We start from the raw sequence: 22,038 nt of genomic DNA on the forward strand, positions 1-22,038 counted from the left end.
CTCGGCTGAGATATAAAACAATGTAATTGTGAGAAGTCCAAAATGTCAATGGAGCATTTTTCATTCTAAAGAAAATATTGAGAGTTGTAAAAAAGAAAAGCACCTTCAAACAATTCTCTTTGCTTATAACTAGAGCTTGTTGCCTAATTTAGGTATATTTTTTACTATTTTCTTGCTTGAGTTTGGTTACTCTAAAAAACCTGGTTAACTAATATATTAAGGAATTGCAACAAAAATAAGTTGAGATTGATAAGTTACTGATTTGTAAGAGAGTTTGATGCATCACTCAATTTAAAAAATATAACACGAATTATAGAGAGAATCAACCAATTGTTATGTAACTTCTAGAACAATGTCCCATAGTTTTACTTGAGATAAGAGGTCATTTTATGCTAAGGCAATGCCCATTTGATACTCACCCAATTAATTTATATGATCAACACATGTGGCACATGGAAACATTCTCTAGATATGACCTCTTGTGGCTTTAAGCTTGTTCATCATCAAGAAGGTAAATGAAAAGTTGTCACCTAATTTATCCCCATCACTATTGCACATTCAACATGTTTAATGGTTTTATTATGCAAGTACCATGCGAATTGACTATATTAGAGTTACCCCCACACAATATTTCATTTAACAAACACAAAGACAAATATGAGAAAGCCAAACATGTAGACATTACTTTTAGCATTTCATTGAACACCATTCAATTAGACATTTACATATACAAGATTTTTTTTTAAAGATCAAGATCCTCTCGATTATCCATCACATGCTAGAATCGGTATCAAATTGCACAAATTAACATGGAGGCAAGAGAAATGCCTCACAGGCTACAGCTCAGCCATTGATAGTTTTATGTCACATATCTCAGCTTATGCGTAACCTGACACTAGGCACTACAGCCAATGCACCTTAGGGCTGTGGATCCACTAGTATTTGTGATCTTCATATGTAAAGCATTTAATATGTAGCCACATGTCAAGAGAAAGATCCTCCATCTGCTTGTAGTCCAATACTAGTCCCAGCTATATATCCTCCTGTCCACGCATTCTACAATATGGGTTGATCGAAAAGCATTAGCAATTCTATGTAAACATACATGAATTCCCAGAAGAAAATGCAAGTTTTGGTATGCTTTACTTGAAAATTGAACCCTCCAGTGATGCCATCGATGTTTAAGACCTAGAAGCAATGAAAACCAATGTATTTTCAAACCAAAGCATTACAATACCAAAAAACTTCATGTCAAATCATAAATTTTTAGCATAAGTTGTTTGTTTTGACCTCTCCAGCAAAATATAAATTTGGGCACATTCGACTCTCCATTGTTTTCAAGTCTACCTGTATATACAAGTAAAATAGACTAAAACTATGGGAAAGCATTTCCTTAGAAGTAAATAATTGGGAGATATCATGTTTATATGTCAAACCTCTAGAAGTGGAACTCCTCCAGCAGTAACAAACTCCTCCTTGAATTCTCCCTTCCAAAAGATGAAATGAACCATAGAATTGTGGATATTCCATATATAACACCAACAAATCATTTACAAAAGTTTCAGTGTATTCTTATACAAAGCATCACTACCTTGCCACATATGGAAAATTTGCATCGCTTTATTAATGTAGCTAGCTTCTCAATGGAAGCATTGTTAAGGGATGCCCATACATCATCTTGATTTATATCCTGAGATGACACAAAAAGACAAACAGAATGAGAAAATGCATCTTAAAAAGACGTTGACACATGACAAAATGATTTGAGGAGAGAACTTGCAATTCTGGTCAAAAGATATTCCCAAAATCTACGAACAATAGATAATCTAGATGGTGAAAAACTCCCCAACTTCCGCTTCTGGAAAAACAAAACATCTAGTGTTAACACATGGGATTCATGGCATATAAAATGATGTATTTAATACACTAGTTTTCTAACACCAAACATTATTCTAAAGAGATTAAGGATATTGTCTCCTATTTAAATCTATGAATATCTATCTCAAAAAAGCAAAACGAACTTACTAGAGAATTTTTCTTTTGAATACTTAAGAGATTCACAACCTCATTTAGGGTTGAGTTCGGTTCGAAGTCCACATAAAGAGTTCCTATTTATATATATAGTATACATATCTGATTAGATATTAGTATTGACATGTAGTGTTCAACACAATCTTGGCTAATTTATGAGATTTTCATATTAATACCATGATAATCAGTGGCAAAGAAATCCCTTGCTGCCCAAGCTGATAAACGTAGCACTACAGGTCCACTTAGACCCCAATGAGTTATTAGCATGGGTCCCATCTAACAAAGAGATTGAACTTAGTTATATTGGTAACTCAAAATCACACGTTTCTAAGTTTAAATCCATCCTTTTAACCAACAGAGCTTTAGAAATCATACCTGAGAGAACTTTGGATTCTTTTGCTTTTGCCCTTCGAATTGCAACTCTACTCGTACAACTGGAAAACTCACCTTGAAATTACCAAAACAGACACTTAAAAACAAGCAAGACATGGCATGCATACAATGTAAGATTAGTCTGTTGGCAAAAGGAAAGATATACAGCAGTTCCTCAAAATGACATACTGAGGTAAATTTGTCACCTATGAATACTTTCTTTCGATTCCGAATCTTCGATGTTAAAAATAAAAGTTCAACAGAATACACGTTTACAAGCATAAAGTTTAAACGTTTTATGCAATTTATAATCGATAATGTAGATAAAATGTAACCACCAGGAGGTTATGCAACAAAGAAAGTTAAAAAGGTACGAAAACAACTCTAAAAGATGGGTATGTCCTATCAATCCCTCATAGGTGTTAATTGAGCAATGATTGTCGAAGATTAGAGCTGAATATTGTGCACATGCATTAAGGCCTTAAAATTTTGAGAGCAGAAAATAAATACTTTAAGAAGATAGTAGGTATACTACTCATTTCATTCCTTTAAGCTTTCTCGTAGATGACACCAGCATTTTTGTTTAGAATCAACTTGTACCTCTTCTTAAAGAGGCTATTTTTGTCTCTGGGAACATTAATGCACTTTGCTCCTTTCTTCTTCTTCTTCTTCTCCTTAGCTTGGACTGTCCCCATCTAAATATGACCAAAGTGGAAAAGAACAGAGTGATCCGAACTGATATTATTAACTTGGAAAACAAGATAACATGGATCAGCCCCAAAATACCACTTGGTACAGAGATGGCCCACTATAAGACACACTTCTTACATACATCGAAGGATGGATTCATCATCAGGCCACCTTATATGGACATACATCTATCGTATGCGCTGTGTAGTGTGATAGGGCAGCTGTGAACTTCATCACATCAGCTACAGATTGAAGTAGGCAGATATACACAACTACCTCTAGAAGAGAGAATTTGCCAATTGTATCATCAAGGAGTGGAATCTGAGGAAAACTATGTTTGTCATTGTAGTGTCTTTTATGAAATCAGAGGGAGATACCATTGCCTCTTTAAACAAGTCTTTGGCCCACTACGCAAGGTAATGGAATATGAGGACCAACGATACCTACGACTTTTCTTGCTAGAGCTCAAGAGACATCGGGAAAAGTTGTTGAAGAATACAGCCACACAAGCTCATCCACAAAGAACAATCACAACTTTCTTTAGCCCCATCACTCCTACTAATGCTACAAGTCCATCACGGGATACACAAATGGGCTCCAGACCAGGACATAACAAAGGGGTTACAATTGATCGGGCAATAGCAATTTGCCGGGCACGTAGGCCCCGGCCCCATGGACCACGACCTCGACACCCTTGTCATCGATAGATAAAAGCCATTATCTCCCGCCATCGTAGGTGCTTCCCTCGCTTTGGAGACATTTCCATTCTGGATCGACCTATGATAGAGATCTTTCGGAGACAAAAACTACAATATACCTAACTTGAGAATCTCGCATGTGCCAAAAACCAGATTCTCTCGTCTCTTTTCTTTTCATCTTATTTACTTTTATATTTACTATGTAATATTTACTTTATTTTGATTTGTTCTCAAAGACGAGAAAACATTTAAGATGTAATCTCTTATTCAGTCTTATAGGCCATTTTGGCCTCTTAAAAGACGTTAATATATCTTTCTTTCTTTCTTTCTTTCTCTCTCTTCCATGTGAAAGCTCCCTCTAGACATATCTTTACTATATTTTTGGCCTCCATTTGGGGAGTTGTAGGTATTTACATTATCTTTATAACTTTTGGTCATTGACTGTCTGTGAATATACCCAAATGACCTAAAAGTTACTTATCAATAAGAATTGGTCTCAAATCTCTCATAAGGAGATAGGAACTTTTAGTGGCTAAGGTTTCCTCTCCATTTTTCTGCATAGTTTTCTCTACTTTCTCTCTCCTCACACAGCAGCCCACTCCTTTGGTGTTTTGGAGCAACTGACCATACCATCACATCTCTTTCACTTGGGGGTAAAATAACCATTTCAGATGGAGTCAACTTGACAAGAATACTTACTCCAGCTAAGCTTTGAAGATTCTTATCGTCCACTTTGAATGTAAAAAGACTAGGCTGTGGATCCACAACTGTGTGCCCGAGTTGTTTTGCTAAGGTATAGCCCTGTACATAATATTATAATATTGAGGTTTCAAGACTCCTATCACAATAGATGATTAAAAAAAAAACTGAATCAAAACCCGAGGTCATTAATCCATGCATTAAACACCTGGCGGGAGCTCCCTGTTGCCAGTAAAAGATAGTCTGCCTCATACTTCTGTCCACCAGCAACAATAGTAAACATTGAGTCTGAACTTAAGGAGATCTTTCCGACTGGTGTTTTGTCGTGCAATACAACTGCCGGATCCAGAGAGCAAAATTAATCATTTTACCAAAGGGATTGAAATAAATTCTCGAAGACCTTACATCTAGTTTCAAATCAGAAACAAACAAAAATGTTTCTTACAAGTCAAGTAGAAGATGATTCACCTCCGAGTTTCCAAGCTTCATCCAAAAGACACTCTATTATTGTCATTGATGTGTTGCTTACTGGAAACATCCGTCCATCTTCCTCTATCTGCAACATACTAACAAACACCTGTGTTTCTACTCTTTATAAAAAATAACGCATCACTTCTTCGACAATGCCCTTATGATCTAAAATTGCACATCACACCAATACTGGAACATAGAAGAAAGCAATAAAATGAGAAGAAATTGAGCCAATACCTTTAACTTTACTCCTCTGTCATCAAACCATGTTGCAGTTTCTTTCGGTCCAAATACTCGAAAGAATGATCCCTTCAATTCTTTGTAACCCCTTGGGTATTGCCCTGCTAAAGCCTATAAAAGATATATCATATATAGAGAGTCAGCTACATTTCCATTGCTTCAGCAACCAAGAATGTCCAAGACATTGAAACATACACATTATTATATTTGTTCTTCTAAATATTCTGATTCTTTGTCGCAGCTGTTAAAAGTGGTATATAGCCAAACAGAAGTATCTAATCTTTTCACATACATAGATTTCCATAGCCTGAACTCACTCACTTTAAGCCCATAATACCCATAGAAATGTCATCAACTCCCAACCATTTTCTGAAACTTTATACGGCTAATTTTGCTGCTAATTCTAGAGACCGTGCGAGGAAGCTGGAATATCTTTCAAGTTCTGTCAGAATTTTGGTTTTCTTTCCATTCCATGCTTGTGGCTGCTGAATGAGTCACCAAATTCTGAGTTTTTTCTAGTGTTTTCTTTGCTTCAAGTTTTACCTCTAGTTTATTTAGTTAAGGTACAGGTCCTTTGACTTCGATGATTCAAATGAGAGAGCCATTGATGCGATTGAAATGTAAGTGAGAGGCTTGGTGACTTTGTTGGAGATTAAATTAACCTTCCTAATTTTCACAGTTTACAATCAATTTTCTCAATTTGGCGATCACATGGATTCAACGTTGTGTTCTGAAAAAGAGATCATGTTTGCTGTTTTTTGTCTGTGCCCTCATGATATAAGGAAGCCCCACAACATTCATTCAACATATTCATACTCCATAACCCACAGAGCATGTCGATCCCGTAGTTCACATCCTGTGAAAATAAAAAAATTTGTCATATTGCCACCCCCAAATTACATAGTCTGTCAAGTATCAACAAGTGCTGCCATACTCCAACTGACTACTAGCACTACATTTCATAAAAGATGAAAATGTATATGGAAGGAGTCTATGCATTGACATATGTAGATTGAACTCAATGCTTCAGTGTCTAGCCAATTTGATTGCCAGTTCATCAATCTGTTGCAATTCAGATGACTGGCTGCATTCTCAGGTAACAAACAGCCTCAATTTTTCAGTTCACAGAACATATATTTCAAACAAACTGGTCAAACCATAGTGAGCTACCCATTACCAAAGGATCAGAATAAAGGCCTGTTGTCACATTGCATCGTCCACCTCCAGATATTTTAACCTACACAAACATTTCAATCTTATTAAGACACATAAGAAAACATTTCTCTTCAGTTCTGACAAAATCTTGAAGAGAAATCATCCGAAAAGCATCATCGCCTGCCAGTAGCAACAAATGCTTACATTTATTTCAAAGCAGCAGATGGTTGCTTTTGAATTTTTCGTAAAGCCATTAGATTTCAATGTGTGATGAATTATACAGCAGACCATATTCTTTATCCAGGAGAAATAATCTTTCTCAACATATATTTGAAAAACTATTACCTCTGACTGAGAGAGCCTTAAGAAATTTGTAATACATGCAAAGTGTATTAGGTGATGGAACTTCAAAAAACAAATAAAACCATGAGGTGTATAGCACCAAAATGTACAAGAGGGAGGATATACATTGAAAAGATCCTCTGTACCTGGCTAGCAATATACAGTCCCCTATATGACATGATTTCTGCCATCTATCCTATCACAGAAATCCTAACTCACCTCTCATCGTGTATCAACATTTATATAAAAATACATTGTTATTTAGGGTTGATATATTAGTACCTTGTAGAGGAATTGACTTTTTTCAAGTACGAGAATGTCTAGAGAAGGACAAATTGATTTTGCCCTTATTGCACCAAAAATGCCTGCCGGTCCACCCCCCACAACAGCCAAGATCTGATTCACATAATATATAAGAAGACAAATTATCTCTGATAAAAACCAGTATCGGAAGACAATGTAATGATTATTACTAGTACACTTATCCATATGAAAAAATTGTGAAAGCCAAATCTTCGGCATTCATACCATTATGGAGCATTGAGATTTTGTTTCTGATATCAAAGGAAACCTTGATCATTTACAATTTTCATAACCCAACTCTAACAAAAACAAGAAAACCTTCGGTTGAATTGATGTCATCTAAAAAGAACTGAAACGAAATCCTTTCAAATACGAGAAAAATATATGCTCTTTTGTCAAATTCACAATGAATGACACCTCAATCATTATAAAAGAAAATTTAACTCACTCTTTACAAACATGGAAAGACCAAACTCTTCTATCAAATTCACATTGATTGACAACTTAATCATTTTAAAAAAATCAACTCACTCTTACAAATACAGGATCACGAGAGGTCCTTTTTTAAATTGAGACAGCAAATTGACACCTTAATTTCTTCGATCTTTACAGCCCAAAACTTAGAAATACAGGAAAGCCACATATGTTATTGATATCAAATTCAACATCGCAATCAATAACTTTACAGCAACTCAATTCTTACAACATTGAAAAAAGGGAAATTAGAACATTAACTCACACTTATTTAAATTAAAGGATAACCCTCTCTATAAACTTTTACTTATTTATGTATATACATACATTTTTTATCTATATTTCGAATCATACAAAATGAACTTGAAGATTAACAAACTCACACTTCAAATCACATTCGCATCCATTCAAAAATGATATAGACAGAGTGTGTATGTGTGTGTATCACACCTTTTTCTGCTGACATCTGCAACAGAAACGGAGAGGAGTGGTGATAATAGGCATTTCTTGACAGGGAAGCGAACCAGGGTTTCCATAGCCTGGGCACCAAATTCGAGAAGAGAGAAACTGTGAATGTTGCAACGAGAATTTGTTGGGTTTCTCGTATTTCAAGGACTGTGTTGCTATTAAGACCATTCTCTTATTCTCACCCTGTCTCTGGCTTTCTTCTTTGCTTTTCACGCTATTACTTTCTCTTTGAGAAAATCATAAACACAAAATCCACCACACCATTAATACTTCGGTGTTCTAAAAAAAACCTGCAAAATTATAAAACAATGTTGGTTCAATCATCTACCATGTACATACCCCTCAATCAATCATTTTTAGTTCATATTCCTCTGATGATTCTTAGCATATAAGTTCACTCTCTTGTTTTTTTTTTTTACAAGGTACATAACATTCATGACTGCAATCAAAGAATTATATGTTCTATCGTTCAGTGGTTTATCTAAATCTCCTTAGTTTTAGACCTTTTTTACTAGTTTCGGTGTATACTTCGTCACATGCAAGTTTTTCCGACATAGAAATCCACCAAACTCTGGCTGTTTTTGCATTATCGACTTCACATTTATAACAATCAGATGTCTAGATGTGTACACCCTATGCATATTACTCGAGTAATACGTTTATCACCCCAAGGCCACATAAGTTTTTTAAATACTTGGGTAACCTACACTTGGATTGTCGTGACACACACAATGGATATCTTCCATCAACTAACATATTGGGAGATAGATGAGTGTATTGAATAGAAACACACCATCATCTTGTACAAGAGAAAAGCATAATCCAGCTCAAGGTGTACCTCCCTTCTCATCATCAACCTAATCTTAGTTTTATTCCTTTTTTTAGTAGTGCCTCTTTGAATATGATATCAATTTGTTTTGTAAAGCCCAAGAACTATGAGGGAATCTACCTCTTAGAATAACCTTAATAAACTTTCAAGGTAAAATTGAAAAACCTTTGTGCACTTCTTTGTGGGTTCTCTCAAATTTAACTGTTTATATTATAATTTCTTATTATGACTATGCAAAATCGACAATGTCGTAGTTGTTGAAATTAAACAAATGGTAATACCAACTGGTCAAAATTACAAACAAACTAATCTGATATCCAAATATATCAGAAAACGTTTACATAGTTTCATTAAAAACTAGAAAATTTAGTTTGTATAGAAGTGTCTCGTTTGATATTTCAAGAAATTTTGCAAATAGGTTGATTTTCGAAATAACCTAATTTCAGTAGTATACATGAATTATAATTGCTAATTATAAATATTGTATTTTTACATACGATATAGGCAATTTCTATAAGTACAACATTTGTACAGGTAATGAAATCAGTTAGGTTACTTAATTATTAAGAGAACGAGAAGTGAACTTGATAAGAGTGCTTTTTCATAACAATAATGAATGATGTGCTATTAAGGAACAACCAAGGTGAGACTATGTTTATGCAATTCATACAAAATGGGTAAACATAACATTGCTATTCTGGAGAGCAAAGTAACTTGCTACAACTATTTTTAATGACCTGTACAGGGTTGTACCATCGTTGAGCCAGAATGCTGCCTTCTTCTAATGTCCTAGTTCTATAGTCAAAGAGTTCTTGTCCCATTAGAAGAACCCTTCAAACTCTTCCAAACGTTTTCTTTCATGTGCCCTTAGCATCTTTAGGCCCATGTGCAAATTCTGATTCAGAAAAAATAACTATGAACACAACATTTCATCTCTCAGAGTTCTCCTGTCAGAAGAATCCTTCAAACTCTCCAATCATTTATTTTCTCATGTTTCAATTTATTTATCTGGGCACAAGTGCAAATTTCAATCAGGAGAATTATTCTCGACAAAGAAAAGTGAAATCCATTTCAACATCCATTTTTTTTTCTTCATTAATGTCTCATTGTAAAACTGCATTCTTCTTATTCCCTCTTGCATGTAAGTCCATAACAATCGTCTGACACCTCTTTCCAATTCTCATGATTTTTGTCATCCCCTACATGAGCAGTCTTTTCACTCAGTATACATATGTGTGTGTGTGTGTGTGTGTGTGTGTATAACTAGCTGTAAATTTAACATGATTCTTTATCGTTTCGACTTTATTGACTTCTTTTCAGGAATGCTCCATACATTTTCTCATCTTTTCTATCTTGTATGCATCATTGTGCCGTCCAGCCAAAGAATATAAAGTTCCCATGAGCATATAGGGAGTGGAGCATGTTGGATTGATTGTAATGCATTGATGAAAGCATCTAAATCCCAACTCCACTTCAGAGCATCTTTTGCAAGCACTTAACAAAGATAACCACATATCTTCAGATCGAGGATTTACCATTGTTTCTAGAAACTTTTCTGCCTCATACAAATCCCCCACCCTTCCAAGAAGATCAACTAAGCAGGTAAAGTGATCAATGCTAGGAACAATCCCAAATTTTGATGTCATTAACTTGAAATACACTAGACCTTTGTTCACAAACTTGGCCTGCCTACACGCACTTAGAATGCATGTGAAAGTGATTGCATCTGGCACCACACCCTCTTCTTGCATGCATTCAAAGTAATGGATAGCTAATGTGGCCTCATGATTTGTACCATGTCCTTTGATCATAGCATTCCATGATACCACATCTCGCGTCTGGAGTCTGTCAAAAACTTTTTTCCCATCTGAAAGCAACCCACATTTTGCATACATATCAACCAATGTGTTTCCAATGAATGCATCCATTTCAAAAGCCTTTATAACAATCTCTCCATGCATATCTAGGCCTTTTTCTATGGCCCCTATAGTGCCACAAGCTTTTAGCGCATAAACTAATGTGTATTCATCCCGATAAATACCCTTTTCCAGCATTTTATCGAAATAATTCAACGCTTCACGGACAGGTCCATGTTCTACATACCCAGCAATAAGAGAATTCCACACTATGATGTCCTGAATTGGCATACTATTAAACACTTCCTTTGCCTCCAGAAGTGAGCCACATTTCGCATACATGTCAACCAGCGCACTTCCAATGAAAACATCCTCCAAGAACCCCTTTAATGCAATCTCTATATGCATTTCTTGACCCTTCTCGAGGTTCTTCAAGTTGCCACAAGCTTTCAAGATGCAAATGAGGGTCACATCATTTGAAGAGAAACCATGTAAAACCATTTGTTTATAACAATGTAACGCTTCTTGGCTATACCCATAACCAGAATATCCTGAAATCAAGGCCGTCCATGATACCACATTACGCGAGGGAATGTGGTCAAAAACTGCTCGCGCCTCCAAAAATGCATGGAATTTACAGTAAATGTCGATCAAGGTGCTACCCACAAATACATCTTTTTCTAGACCCTTTTCAACAATCTCAACATAAATAGTTTGCACATCTTTTAGATTAGTACAAGCTTTCAGAAGTGCCACAAGTGTGTAGCTACTAGGGTATATAGAACTTTCTATCATCTTCATATAAAGGTGCAAAGTGTGTTGTATGTGACCATATCGAATATACCCAGACATGAGAGATGTCCATGAATGTACATTCTTGTGGATTAACTTGTCAAAGACTTCTTGGGCACTAGCAATATTTCCACATTCAACAAGCATAGGAATGAGGTGGTTCCCAATGGTGGTATTCGATTCAAGCCCTTTGTTGTGGACGTATTCAAGGAGATTGTTAGCATTTACAAGATCCCTCTTTTTCTTGCAAACTTGTGAAATACATACCAATTTCTCCACCGAAAGAACACCAGAGACATGATTAAGGTTATCACAGACATCATGAAAGGCTAGTTTTTCCCAACCAATCACATCTGACTGGGATGAAAATCTTACGTTATAATTATGATGATGTGGATAATTTCCTCTCAAGAAAGACTTGTTTATCATGACATCCCAAAAAAGGTATTACCATCATTATCCAGTGAATATCTTTCTCTCAAGAAATGCTTGCCCCTCGTGGCATGATAAAACAATGCCTTTAAAATCATATTTCTGTGGATATCTTCCTCTCAAGAATGACGTATTCATCATAATATATGTTAAATTCCTTTACAATCATGTGATCTTGTCGATATATTATTCAAGGCAGACTTGTTCATCGTGGCAAATGATCAAAAACAATATAGTTACAATCGTATAATCTAGTTGATATCTTCCTCCTATCAAGACATTACATTGTCCAGAATTTACATTTATAATCATATGATATTGTTGATATCTTCCTCCTATTAAGAAAATCACCTTGTATGTATATAACTGAGTTACAGGAAGGGAGAGATCTCTAGTTCCTTAGCTTAGATGAAACATATGTATATTTCTGAGAAACAGAGCTCAGTTATAAATACATGTTGAGGGTAAGATACTAGAGTTTATGCATTAGCAAAATTGGTTGAACTTGATTTAGCATATAACTTTTCAACGTTTGTATAGCGTGTTCACTGATGTAAATTTGGAACAATGTAATTTCTCGATAAGAGGATAATATAAACAATGTATAAGCAAAAATGAATGGAAGATCTGTTATCATCAAATCAATTAATGGTTAAATACAAGCAGAAGGACGCATACAGATAACCTCTGAGAACAAGAAAATTCAGAAAAATACCGAAATAAAAACACAGAAAAAGAAGAAAAAAACAAAAGTTGAAAGAATTGTGGGCTCTAGTATTTTGACTCACCAAATTTGGTGGTAATCTCCACCATATCATATCCATCCATGGGCCGAGTATCTTTCCATGGGCAGAGAGTACCTATATGTATCTACGCCCAAACCTGTGAACAAAAAGCATGAAGTGTGAAAGAGAGACATATCATGGGTTTTCCCAAACTTCCTTGGTCTTTCAACGAAATAGTTTGTTGTCCGGCCGAGAAATTTTTCTTTGTCCCACAATTTCCTCTTCATCATGAATCAAATGACACGGGATTACACCACAATTTGGCAATCCTATCTCTTTTTGTATAGGCGCATTGTTATTCCCTACATATAATTGTCTTTTTTCTCCCAACCTCCAAGTTGAAAACTTGGATAGACATTCCAAGGATTGAGGTCGCCACATCTCTTTCCCATTGTCACTTGAGAAAAAGTGAGAAACCTACGAGTAGTTTGTTCATTTGTGAAAATGCGTGAGTGTGGCTAACATGAAAAACTTTTCTTATTCCATGAGTGAGGGCTTGCCTTGGGACTAATTGTTCATGGCACACTTCCCTTTGTCATGTTCCAAACCTGAACAAGATGTTATATGCCCTGCTTTTTTCAGACGCCAATGTTTTTTGTGTCGAGTCAATATGTATTTATGTATAGAGAATCAATTTGAACCTAGCCAAATCGAACCCCACAATCAACAATCAATAAGGAATAGTTTATGCTTTGTACTTCATTTCCAAAGAAAGTATAAACAAGCGACATAAAGGATTTGGAAACACTTGTAAATGGAGATTGGTGCATAATGGGCTCTTTCTCTACAAAATATTGAACAATTGGGAAATACTAGTAATCATATTTGTACAAAAGGGTTAATAGTTCAACAATCAAGTTAATTTGCCCGAGAGGTTAAGGGGAGCGACTTAAGATCGCTAGCACTCAATTATGCATGGGTTAAAACCCCACAGTCAACAATCGATGAGGAATAGGTCATGTTATGTGTTGCCTTTAAAATGCAAGTATAAACAAACATGGTGAAGTATGGGAAACACTTGTAAACGGAGATTGGTGCATGATGGTTTCTTTGGCTATTTTTTTACCATAAAACATATGCTCCATTGGTATTAATAAAAAGCCCGGAGGCAGTATACAAATAGTACATAATATTGTTTCATCTCCACCAGTATATCTGAAATGATTCTAGTATTTGTAAAAACTGTTGGGAAAAAAAACAGCCATAAAACACAACATTGATTCCAGTGATCTGTTGCAGATTCCATGTCCTCCGTCTTTCCAATCATATGTGTCAGGTGTAAGAAGATTTCCGTCTCTGTAAGAAGATTCACCATCCCAACAGAAACAGTTGCAAACAGATCTGAAGTGATTCCAACATTTGTAAAAACTGTTGGGAAGAAAAAAACAGACCATGAAAATGAAATGTACTATACTAATTCCACCTCTCACCCCATTTGCTTCGATCCCCACAACTTATTCACTCTCCCTTCATGATGTGCTTAGGCCCCCTCACCATCATCACTCCTAAAAACAACCAAATTGCTTCATTCAATCCACCTCCACCATCTCGCCGAATGCCACCAATGTCCTGTGGAATTAACAACAAAATAAATAAAAAATTCCTCATCCCCTCATGAGTTGCTTCGATCCCCCCCACCATCATCACTCCTAAAACAGACACATTGCTTCCTTTAGTCCACATCCACCATCTCGCCGAATAGCACCAATGTCCTGTGCAATGAATCAACAAAAATGAGAAATTGTTCCTCATTCCCTCATGATTTGCTTCGTTCCCCCACACCATCGTCACTCCTAAAAACAGAGAAATTGCTTCAGTCAAACCACATCCACCATCTCGCCGAATACCACCTCTGACCTATACAAAAACAAGTGAATAATGGTTTCTTTGGCTATTTCTCTACAAAATAATAAGTTGGCTCTAAATAAGGTAACAATCAAGTTGATTTGCCCGAGTGGTTAAGGGGAGTGACTTAAGATCGCTTGCACTCAAGTGCTCGTGGGTTCGAACCCCACAATCAACAATCAATGAGGAATAGTTTATGCTTTGTGCTTCCTTCCTAAAGAAAGTATAAACAAACAAGGTGATGGATTTGGAAACACTTGTAATTGGGGATTGGTGCAGAAAGGGCTCTTCATCTATAAACTATTGACTAATTGGGAAACAATAGTAATCATATTTGTATTGAAGGGTTGAACACAATTCAACAATCAAGTTGATTTGTCCAAGTGGTTAAGGGGAGCATCATAAGATCGCTTGCACTTAAGTGTGTGTGGGGTGGAAACCCACAGTCAACAGTCAATGAGGAGTAGGTTACACTCAGGTGCGCGCAGTCAACAATCAATGAGGAATAGGTTATGTTATGTGTTGCCTTTAAAATGCAAGTATAAACAAGCAAGGGGAAGGATTGGGAAACACTTGTAATTGGAGTTTGGTGCATGATGGTTTCTTTGGCTACTTCTCTACAAAATAACAAGGTGTCTCTAAGTAATTTAATAATCAAGTTGATTTGCCCGAGTGGTTAAGGGGAGCGACCTAAGATCACTTGCACTCAAGTGCTCGTGGGTTCGAACCCCACAATCAACAATCAATGAGGAAAAGTTTATGCTTTGTGCTTCCTTCCTAAAGAAAGTATAAACAAGCAAGATGAAGGATTTGGAAACACTTGTAATTGGGGATTGGTGCAGAATGGGCTCTTCATCTACAAAATAGTGACTAATTGGGAAACAATAGTAATCAGATTTGTATGGAAGGGTTGAACATAGTTCAACAATCAAGTTGATTTGCCCGAGTGGTTAAGGTGAGCGACTTAAGATTGCTTGCACTTAAGTGTGCGTGGGGTCAAACCTCATAGTCAACAATCATTGAGGAATTGGTTACAGTCAAGTGTGCGCAGTCAACAATCAATGAGGAATAGGTTATGTTATGTGTTGCTTTTAAAATGGAAGTATAAACAAGTAAGGTGAAGGATTGGGAAATACTTGTAATCGGAGATTGGTGCATGATGGTTTCTTTGGCTATTTCTCTGCAAAATAACAAGGTGGCTCTAAATAACTTAATAATCAAGTTGATTTGCCCGAGTGGTTAAGGGGAGCGACTTAAGATCGCTTGCACTCAAGTGCTCGTGGGTTCGAACCCCACAATCAACAATCAATGAGGAATAGTTTATGCTTTGTGCTTCCTTCCTAAAGAAAGTATAAACAAGCAAGGTGAAGGATTTGGAAACACTTGTAATTGGGGATTGGTGCAGAATGGGCTCTTCATCTACAAAATAGTGACTAATTGGGAAACAATAGTAATCATATTTGTATGGAAGGGTTGAACATAATTCAACAATCAAGTTGATTTGCCCGAGTGGTTAAGGGGAGGGACTTAAGATCGCTTGTACTTAAGTGTGGGTGGGGTCGAACCCCACAATCAATAGTCAATTAGGAATTGGTTACAGTCAACTGTGTGCAGTCAACAATCAATGAGGAATAGGTAACATGTTATGTGTTGCCTTTAAAATGCAAGTATAAACAAGCAAGGTGAAGGATTGGGAAACACTTGTAATCGGAGATTGGTGCATGATGGTTTCTTTGGCTATTTCTCTACAAAATAACAAGGTGGCTCTAAATAACTTAATAATCAAGTTGATTTACCCGAGTGGTTAAGGGGAGCGACTTAAGATCGCTTGCACGCAAGTGCTCGTGGGTTCGAACACCACAATCAACAATCAATGAGGAATAGTTTATGCTTTGTGCTTCCTTCCTAAAGAAAGTATAAACAAACAAGGTGAAGGATTTGGAAACACTTGTAATTGGGGATTGGTGCAGAATGGGCTCTTCATCTACAAACTATTGAATAATTGGGAAACAATAGTAATCACATTTGTATAGAAGGGTTGAACACAGTTCAACAAACAAGTTGATTTACCTAAGTGGTTAAGGGGCGCATCTTAAGATCATTTGCTCTCAAGCGTGCGGGGTTCGACCCCACAGTCAACAGTCAATGAGGAATTGGTTACACTCAAGTGTGCGCAGTCAACAACCGATGAGGAATAGGTCGTGTTATGTGTTGCCTTTAAAATGCAAGCATAAACAAACATGGTGAAGTATGGGAAACGCTTGTAAATGGAGATTGGTGCATGATTGTTTCTTTGGCTATTTCTCTACAAAATAACAAGATGGCTCTAAATAAGGTAACAATCAAGTTGATTTGCCCGAGTGGTTAAGGGGAGCGACTTAAGATCGCTTGCACTCAAGTGCTCGTGCGTTCGAACCCCACAATCAAAGAGGAATAGTTTATGCTTTGTGCTTCCTTCCTAAAGAAAGTATAAACAAGCAAGGTGATGGATTTGGAAACACTTGTAATTGGGGATTGGTGCAGAAAGGGCTCTTCATCTACAAAATATTGACTAATTGGGAAACAATAGTAATCATATTTGTATTGAAGGGTTGAACACAATTCAACAATCAAATTGATTTGCCCGAGTGGTTAAGGGGAGCGTCTTAAGATTGCTTGCACTTAAGTGTGCGTGGGGTCAAAACCCACAGTCAACAGTCAATGAGGAGTAGGTTACACTCAAATGTGCGCAGTCAACAATCAATGAGGAATAGCTAATGTTATGTGTTGCCTTTAAAATGGAAGTATAAACAAGCAAGGGGAAGGATTGGGAAACACTTGTAAATGGAGATTGGTGCATGATGGTTTCTTTGGCTACTTCTCTACAAAATAACAAGGTGGCTCTAAGTAACTTAACAATCAAGTTGATTTGCCCGAGTGGTTAAGGGGAGCGACTTAAGATCGCTTGCACTCAAGTGCTCGTGGGTTCGAACCCCACAATCAACAATCACTAAGGAATTGTTTATGCTTTGTGCTTCCTTCCTAAAGAAAGTATAAACAAGTAAGGTGAAGGATTTGGAAACACTTGTAATTGGGGATTGGTGCAGAATGGGCTCTTCATCTACAAAATAGTGACTAATTGGGAAACAATAGTAATCATATTTGTATGGAAGGGTTGAACATAGTTCAACTATCAAGTTGATTTGCCCGAGTGGTTAAGGGGAGCGACTTAAGATCGTTTGCACTTAAGTGTGGGTGGGGTCGAACCCCACAGTCAACAGTCAATGAGGAGTAGGTTACACTCAAATGTGCGCAGTCAACAATCAATGAGGAATAGCTAATGTTATGTGTTGCCTTTAAAATGGAAGTATAAACAAGCAAGGGGAAGGATTGGGAAACACTTGTAAATGGAGATTGGTGCATGATGGTTTCTTTGGCTACTTCTCTACAAAATAACAAGGTGGCTCTAAATAACTTAATAATCAAGTTGATTTGCCCGAGTTGTTAAGGGGAGTGACTTAAGATCACTTGCACTCAAGTGCTCGTGCGTTCGAACCCCACAATCAACAATCAATGAGGAATAGTTTAGGCTTTGTGCTTCCTTCCTAAGAAAGTATAAACAAGCAAGGTGAAGGATTTGGAAACACTTGTAATTGGGGATTGGTGCAAAATGGGCTCTTCATCTACAAAATAGTGACTAATTGGGAAACAATAGTAATCATATTTGTATGGAAGGGTTGAACATAGTTCAACAATCAAGTTGATTTGCCCAAGTAGTTAAGGGGAGCATCTTAAGATCGCTTGCACTTAAGTGTGTGTGGGGTGGAAACCCACAGTCAACAGTCAATGAGGAGTAGGTTACACCCAGGTGTGCGCAGTCAACAATCAATGAGGAATAGGTTATGTTATGTGTTGCCTTTAAAATGCAAGTATAACCAAGCAAGGTGAAGGATCGGGAAACACTTGTAATCGGAGGTTGGTGCATGATGGTTTCTTTGGCTATTTCTCTAAAAAGTAACAAGGTGGCTCTAAATAGCTTAATAATCAAGTTGATTTGCCCGAGTGGTTAAGGGGAGCGACTTAAGATCGCTTGCACTCAAGTGCTCGTGGGTTCGAACCCCACAATCAACAATCAATGAGGAATAGTTTATGCTTTGTGCTTCCTTCCTAAAGAAAGTATAAACAAGCAAGGAGAAGGATTTGGAAACACTTGTAATTGGGGATTGGTGCAGAATGGGCTCTTCATCTACAAAATATTGAATAATTGCGAAACTATAGTAATTATATTTGTAAGGGGTATTGATAATAAATTTGATTTGCCCGAGTGGTTAAGGGGAGGGACTTAAGATCGCTTGTACTTAAGTGTGGGTGGGGTCGAACCCCACAATCAATAGTCAATTAGGAATTGGTTACAGTCAAGTGTGTGCAGTCAACAATCAATGAGGAATAGGTAACATGTTATGTGTTGCCTTTAAAATGCAAGTATAAACAAGCAAGGTGAAGGATTGGGAAACACTTGTAATCGGAGATTGGTGCATGATGGTTTCTTTGGCTATTTCTCTGCAAAATAACAAGGTGGCTCTAAATAACTTAATAATCAAGTTGATTTGCCCGAGTGGTTAAGGGGAGCGACTTAAGATCGCTTGCACTCAAGTGCTCGTGGGTTCGAACCCCACAATCAACAATCAATGAGGAATAGTTTATGCTTTGTGCTTCCTTCCTAAAGAAAGTATAAGCAAGCAAGGTGAAGGATTTGGAAACACTTGTAATTGGGGATTGGTGCAAAAAGGGCTCTTCATCTACAAAATATTGACTAATTGGGAAACAATAGTAATCATATTTGTATAGAAGGGCGGGCTCTTCATTTACAAAATATTGTCTAATTGGGAAACAATAGTAATCATATTTGTATAGAAGGGTTGAACATACTTCAACAATCAAGTTGATTTGCCCGAGCGGTTAAGGGGAGCAACCTAAGATTGCTTGCACTCAAGTGCTCGTGGGTTCGAACCCCGCAACCAACAATCAATGATGAAAAGTTTATGCTTTGTGCTTCCTTTCCAAAGAAAGTATAAATAAGCAAGGTGAAAGATTTGGAAACACTTGTAATTGGGGATTGGTGCATAATGGGCTCTTTCTCTACAAAATATTAAACAATTGGGAAACACTAATAATCATATTAGTACAGAAGGGTTGAACATAGGTCAACAATCAAGTTGATTTGCCCGAGTGGTTAAGGGGAGTGACTTAAGATTGCTTGCACTCAAGTGTGTGTGGGTTCGAACTCCACAGTCTGCAATCAACGAGGAATAGATTATGTTATCTGTTGGCTTTAAAATGCAAGTATAAACAAACATTGTGAAGGATTGGGAAACACTTGTCATTGGAGATTGGTGCATGATGGTTTCTTTGGCTATTTCACCACAAAATAACAAGGCGCCTCTAAATGTAACTCAAAAGTCAAGTTGATTTTCCCGAGTGGTTAAGGGTAGTGACTTGACTTAAGATCGCTTGCCCTCAAGTGCAACAGTTGTAATTGGAGATTGGTGCATAATGGGCTCTTTCTCTACAAAATATTGAACAATTGGGAAACACTAGTAACCAGATTTGGATAGAAGGGTTGAATATAGTTCAACAATCAAGTTAATTTTCCTGAGTGGTTAAGGGGAGTAAATAATTAGATAACTAAGGGTTAATTGGTGTTTAATTATGTGAGTAGTTAATCACGTATGTGATTAAGGAACAAAAGGTTAGATGATATATGTGTGAAAAGGTTAGATGATATATGTGTGAGAGAAAGAGAGAGAGGAAGTTACACTTATGGACAATAAGATAAAATGGGGGATGATTAACAAGAGGGTAGCTAGATAACCTTTCTATATATTTATAAGCATCAAGTTACAAAAATACCTACAATGAGGTGTAAGGGTGCACGTGTGAGGAGAATATAGGTACAAGCATGTAAGTCCTATGTTCAATGAACTCGATAGTGGAGGATCTAGAATGTATCCCCACTTAAGTACATTGTACAAGTATAAAATCCTATTTAAGGCTTTATAGTCAACACTCTAACTCGATTCTATTTAGGTAACTACTAAGTTACATGGTTGACTAAATGACTAAACTTAGTCGAGCTTGATATCTCAACACACCCCCTCAAGCTCAAGTGTGAGGTGCCCGGCGTCTAGTATCTGATTCGATTATAGGTGTTGTCAGCTTCCATTCGTCTTCAGGGTCATATCGGCAGTTTCAGTTCCTCCCCCTCAAGCCTGTGACGATGGCTTGGAGTGTTAAATGGTCGAAGGCCGAGTGCTTGCATCTCGTCATCCATGGCTTCCATCGCTTGGGGGTCACGAGACGCTATTGTAAAGCTTTTGGGCTCTTGTTCGGCCGCCACCTTCATCATGAAGGCATAATGATGGGCCATATACTCATTGTAGTCAAACTAAGTGACCGGGTTCCTCTCTCGAGATGGGCATCAAAGTTTTTAGTTTGCCGATGTGAGACCCTTTTTTTCTCTGGGAGTCCGCATAACGGGTACACCAAACTCACTGTCTAGTGAGCGAGCTGACACATCCGAATCACTTTCATCGAGGTGGTCGACTTCATATTCGGGCATCTTGCCTTTGCCTTTGTCCGAGCTGGCCCCTGGTCGAGATATGCTTTTGGTGCTTGGAGGCTCTTGTGGTCTGCTTATCATGGTTGAGCTTGGACTTTCTCGTGGTACAAGTCGTGGCCGAAAGTCATCATCCGAGTTGACGTCCAACTCTTTCTTGGTCGGTTCGGATGGAGTCAAATCGGGTTCATACCACCATGATGTCGATTTGTCAAAGACTATGTCCCAACTTACACGAGCTACTCGAGTCGAAGGGTTGAAGCACTTGTATCCCTTTTGCTCAAACAAGTATCCTACGAGGATACATTTCTCTGACTTTGGGTTGAGCTTCTATCGTTTTTCATTTGGGATGTATACATAGGCAATGCTTCTGAACACCTTGAGGTGCGACAGGATCGACTTCCTTCCAACAAAGATCTCGTATGGAGTTTGCTGATGCACTCCAGTAGTGGTGCACCGATTCAAGATATAGACGATTGTGAATGCCCCTTTGGCCCAATAGAAATGTGGCATGTGTTCCTCATGCAACATGACGCATGTTACCTCGAGTATGTGCCAATTCTTTCTTTCGGCTACACCATTTTGTTGGGGTGTGCGTCGGCATGAAAATTCTCTCCGTATATCTTCCCTTTGGAGATAGGAGATGAATTCGTCGGAGAAATACTCCTTCCCTCCATCCGATCGTAGGCACCGAATATGCCAACCTGTTTCTTTCTTGACTTGATTCTTGAACTTTTGGAAGTGGGGGAGCACTTCACTCTTCTTCTTCATCGCCAAGATCCACGTGTAGCGAGAGTAGTCGTCGACGAAGGTGATGTAATAATGGTATCCGCCAATCATCGGCGTTTGAGCCATCCCCCATACATCTGAGTGGATTACGTCAAGGAGGCCTTTATTTATGTAGCTCTCCTTGGGAAAGGGAAGTCGGTGTTGTTTGTCAAGTTGACATGCTTCACACACT

At 37.5% G+C, this 22,038-nt stretch overlaps 2 protein-coding genes and 7 non-coding genes across 13 annotated transcripts; 7 read left to right on the plus strand and 2 right to left on the minus strand.

The window, feature by feature from the left end:
- Positions 1–673: 673 nt before the first annotated feature.
- Positions 674–8,293, minus strand: LOC147866616 (FAD/NAD(P)-binding oxidoreductase family protein). 5 transcript variants are annotated; one of them, XM_087317073.1, is made up of 16 exons: positions 7,926–8,292; positions 6,981–7,094; positions 6,379–6,438; positions 5,199–5,312; positions 4,959–5,046; positions 4,699–4,826; positions 4,491–4,592; positions 2,407–2,478; positions 2,208–2,307; positions 2,065–2,108; positions 1,817–1,858; positions 1,592–1,690; positions 1,437–1,487; positions 1,291–1,347; positions 1,147–1,188; positions 674–1,056 (listed from the first exon to the last, which is right to left on the minus strand). In XM_087317073.1, the coding sequence occupies exons 1-16, from the start codon at positions 8,109–8,111 to the stop codon at positions 985–987; spliced, it is 1,371 nt and encodes a 456-aa protein (XP_087173199.1). In that variant the 5' UTR covers positions 8,112–8,292; the 3' UTR covers positions 674–984. The 5 variants fall into 5 exon arrangements, with proteins under 5 accessions (XP_087173199.1, XP_087173198.1, XP_087173197.1 ...); XM_087317072.1 differs by having other exon boundaries at positions 1,781–1,858; XM_087317071.1 differs by having other exon boundaries at positions 2,026–2,108.
- A 1,294-nt stretch (positions 8,294–9,587) lies between these two features.
- On the minus strand, positions 9,588–12,687 carry LOC147866617 (pentatricopeptide repeat-containing protein At4g14170-like). Its single transcript, XM_087317068.1, has one exon. It carries the CDS (start codon positions 11,847–11,849, stop codon positions 10,089–10,091), a length of 1,761 nt encoding a protein of 586 aa, XP_087173194.1. The 5' UTR covers positions 11,850–12,687; the 3' UTR covers positions 9,588–10,088.
- A 1,890-nt stretch (positions 12,688–14,577) lies between these two features.
- On the plus strand, positions 14,578–14,660 carry TRNAL-UAA (transfer RNA leucine (anticodon UAA)). The gene has a single exon. It is a non-coding gene; the product is annotated as a tRNA-Leu (tRNA).
- Positions 14,661–15,140: 480 nt separating this feature from the next.
- On the plus strand, positions 15,141–15,223 carry TRNAL-UAA (transfer RNA leucine (anticodon UAA)). Its single transcript has one exon. It is a non-coding gene; the product is annotated as a tRNA-Leu (tRNA).
- Positions 15,224–15,703: 480 nt separating this feature from the next.
- Positions 15,704–15,786, plus strand: TRNAL-UAA (transfer RNA leucine (anticodon UAA)). The gene has a single exon. It is a non-coding gene; the product is annotated as a tRNA-Leu (tRNA).
- Positions 15,787–16,268: 482 nt separating this feature from the next.
- Positions 16,269–16,351, plus strand: TRNAL-UAA (transfer RNA leucine (anticodon UAA)). The gene has a single exon. It is a non-coding gene; the product is annotated as a tRNA-Leu (tRNA).
- A 1,033-nt stretch (positions 16,352–17,384) lies between these two features.
- On the plus strand, positions 17,385–17,467 carry TRNAL-UAA (transfer RNA leucine (anticodon UAA)). Its single transcript has one exon. It is a non-coding gene; the product is annotated as a tRNA-Leu (tRNA).
- A 1,042-nt stretch (positions 17,468–18,509) lies between these two features.
- Positions 18,510–18,592, plus strand: TRNAL-UAA (transfer RNA leucine (anticodon UAA)). Its single transcript has one exon. It is a non-coding gene; the product is annotated as a tRNA-Leu (tRNA).
- A 470-nt stretch (positions 18,593–19,062) lies between these two features.
- On the plus strand, positions 19,063–19,145 carry TRNAL-UAA (transfer RNA leucine (anticodon UAA)). Its single transcript has one exon. It is a non-coding gene; the product is annotated as a tRNA-Leu (tRNA).
- The last annotated feature ends 2,893 nt before the right edge of the window (positions 19,146–22,038 follow it).

Source organism: Azolla caroliniana, unplaced genomic scaffold, assembly GCF_043228905.1.
Source record: "Azolla caroliniana isolate FFs.n. ecotype wild unplaced genomic scaffold, voAzoCaro1.0.p SCAF_3, whole genome shotgun sequence".
Lineage (NCBI taxonomy): Eukaryota > Viridiplantae > Streptophyta > Polypodiopsida > Salviniales > Salviniaceae > Azolla > Azolla caroliniana.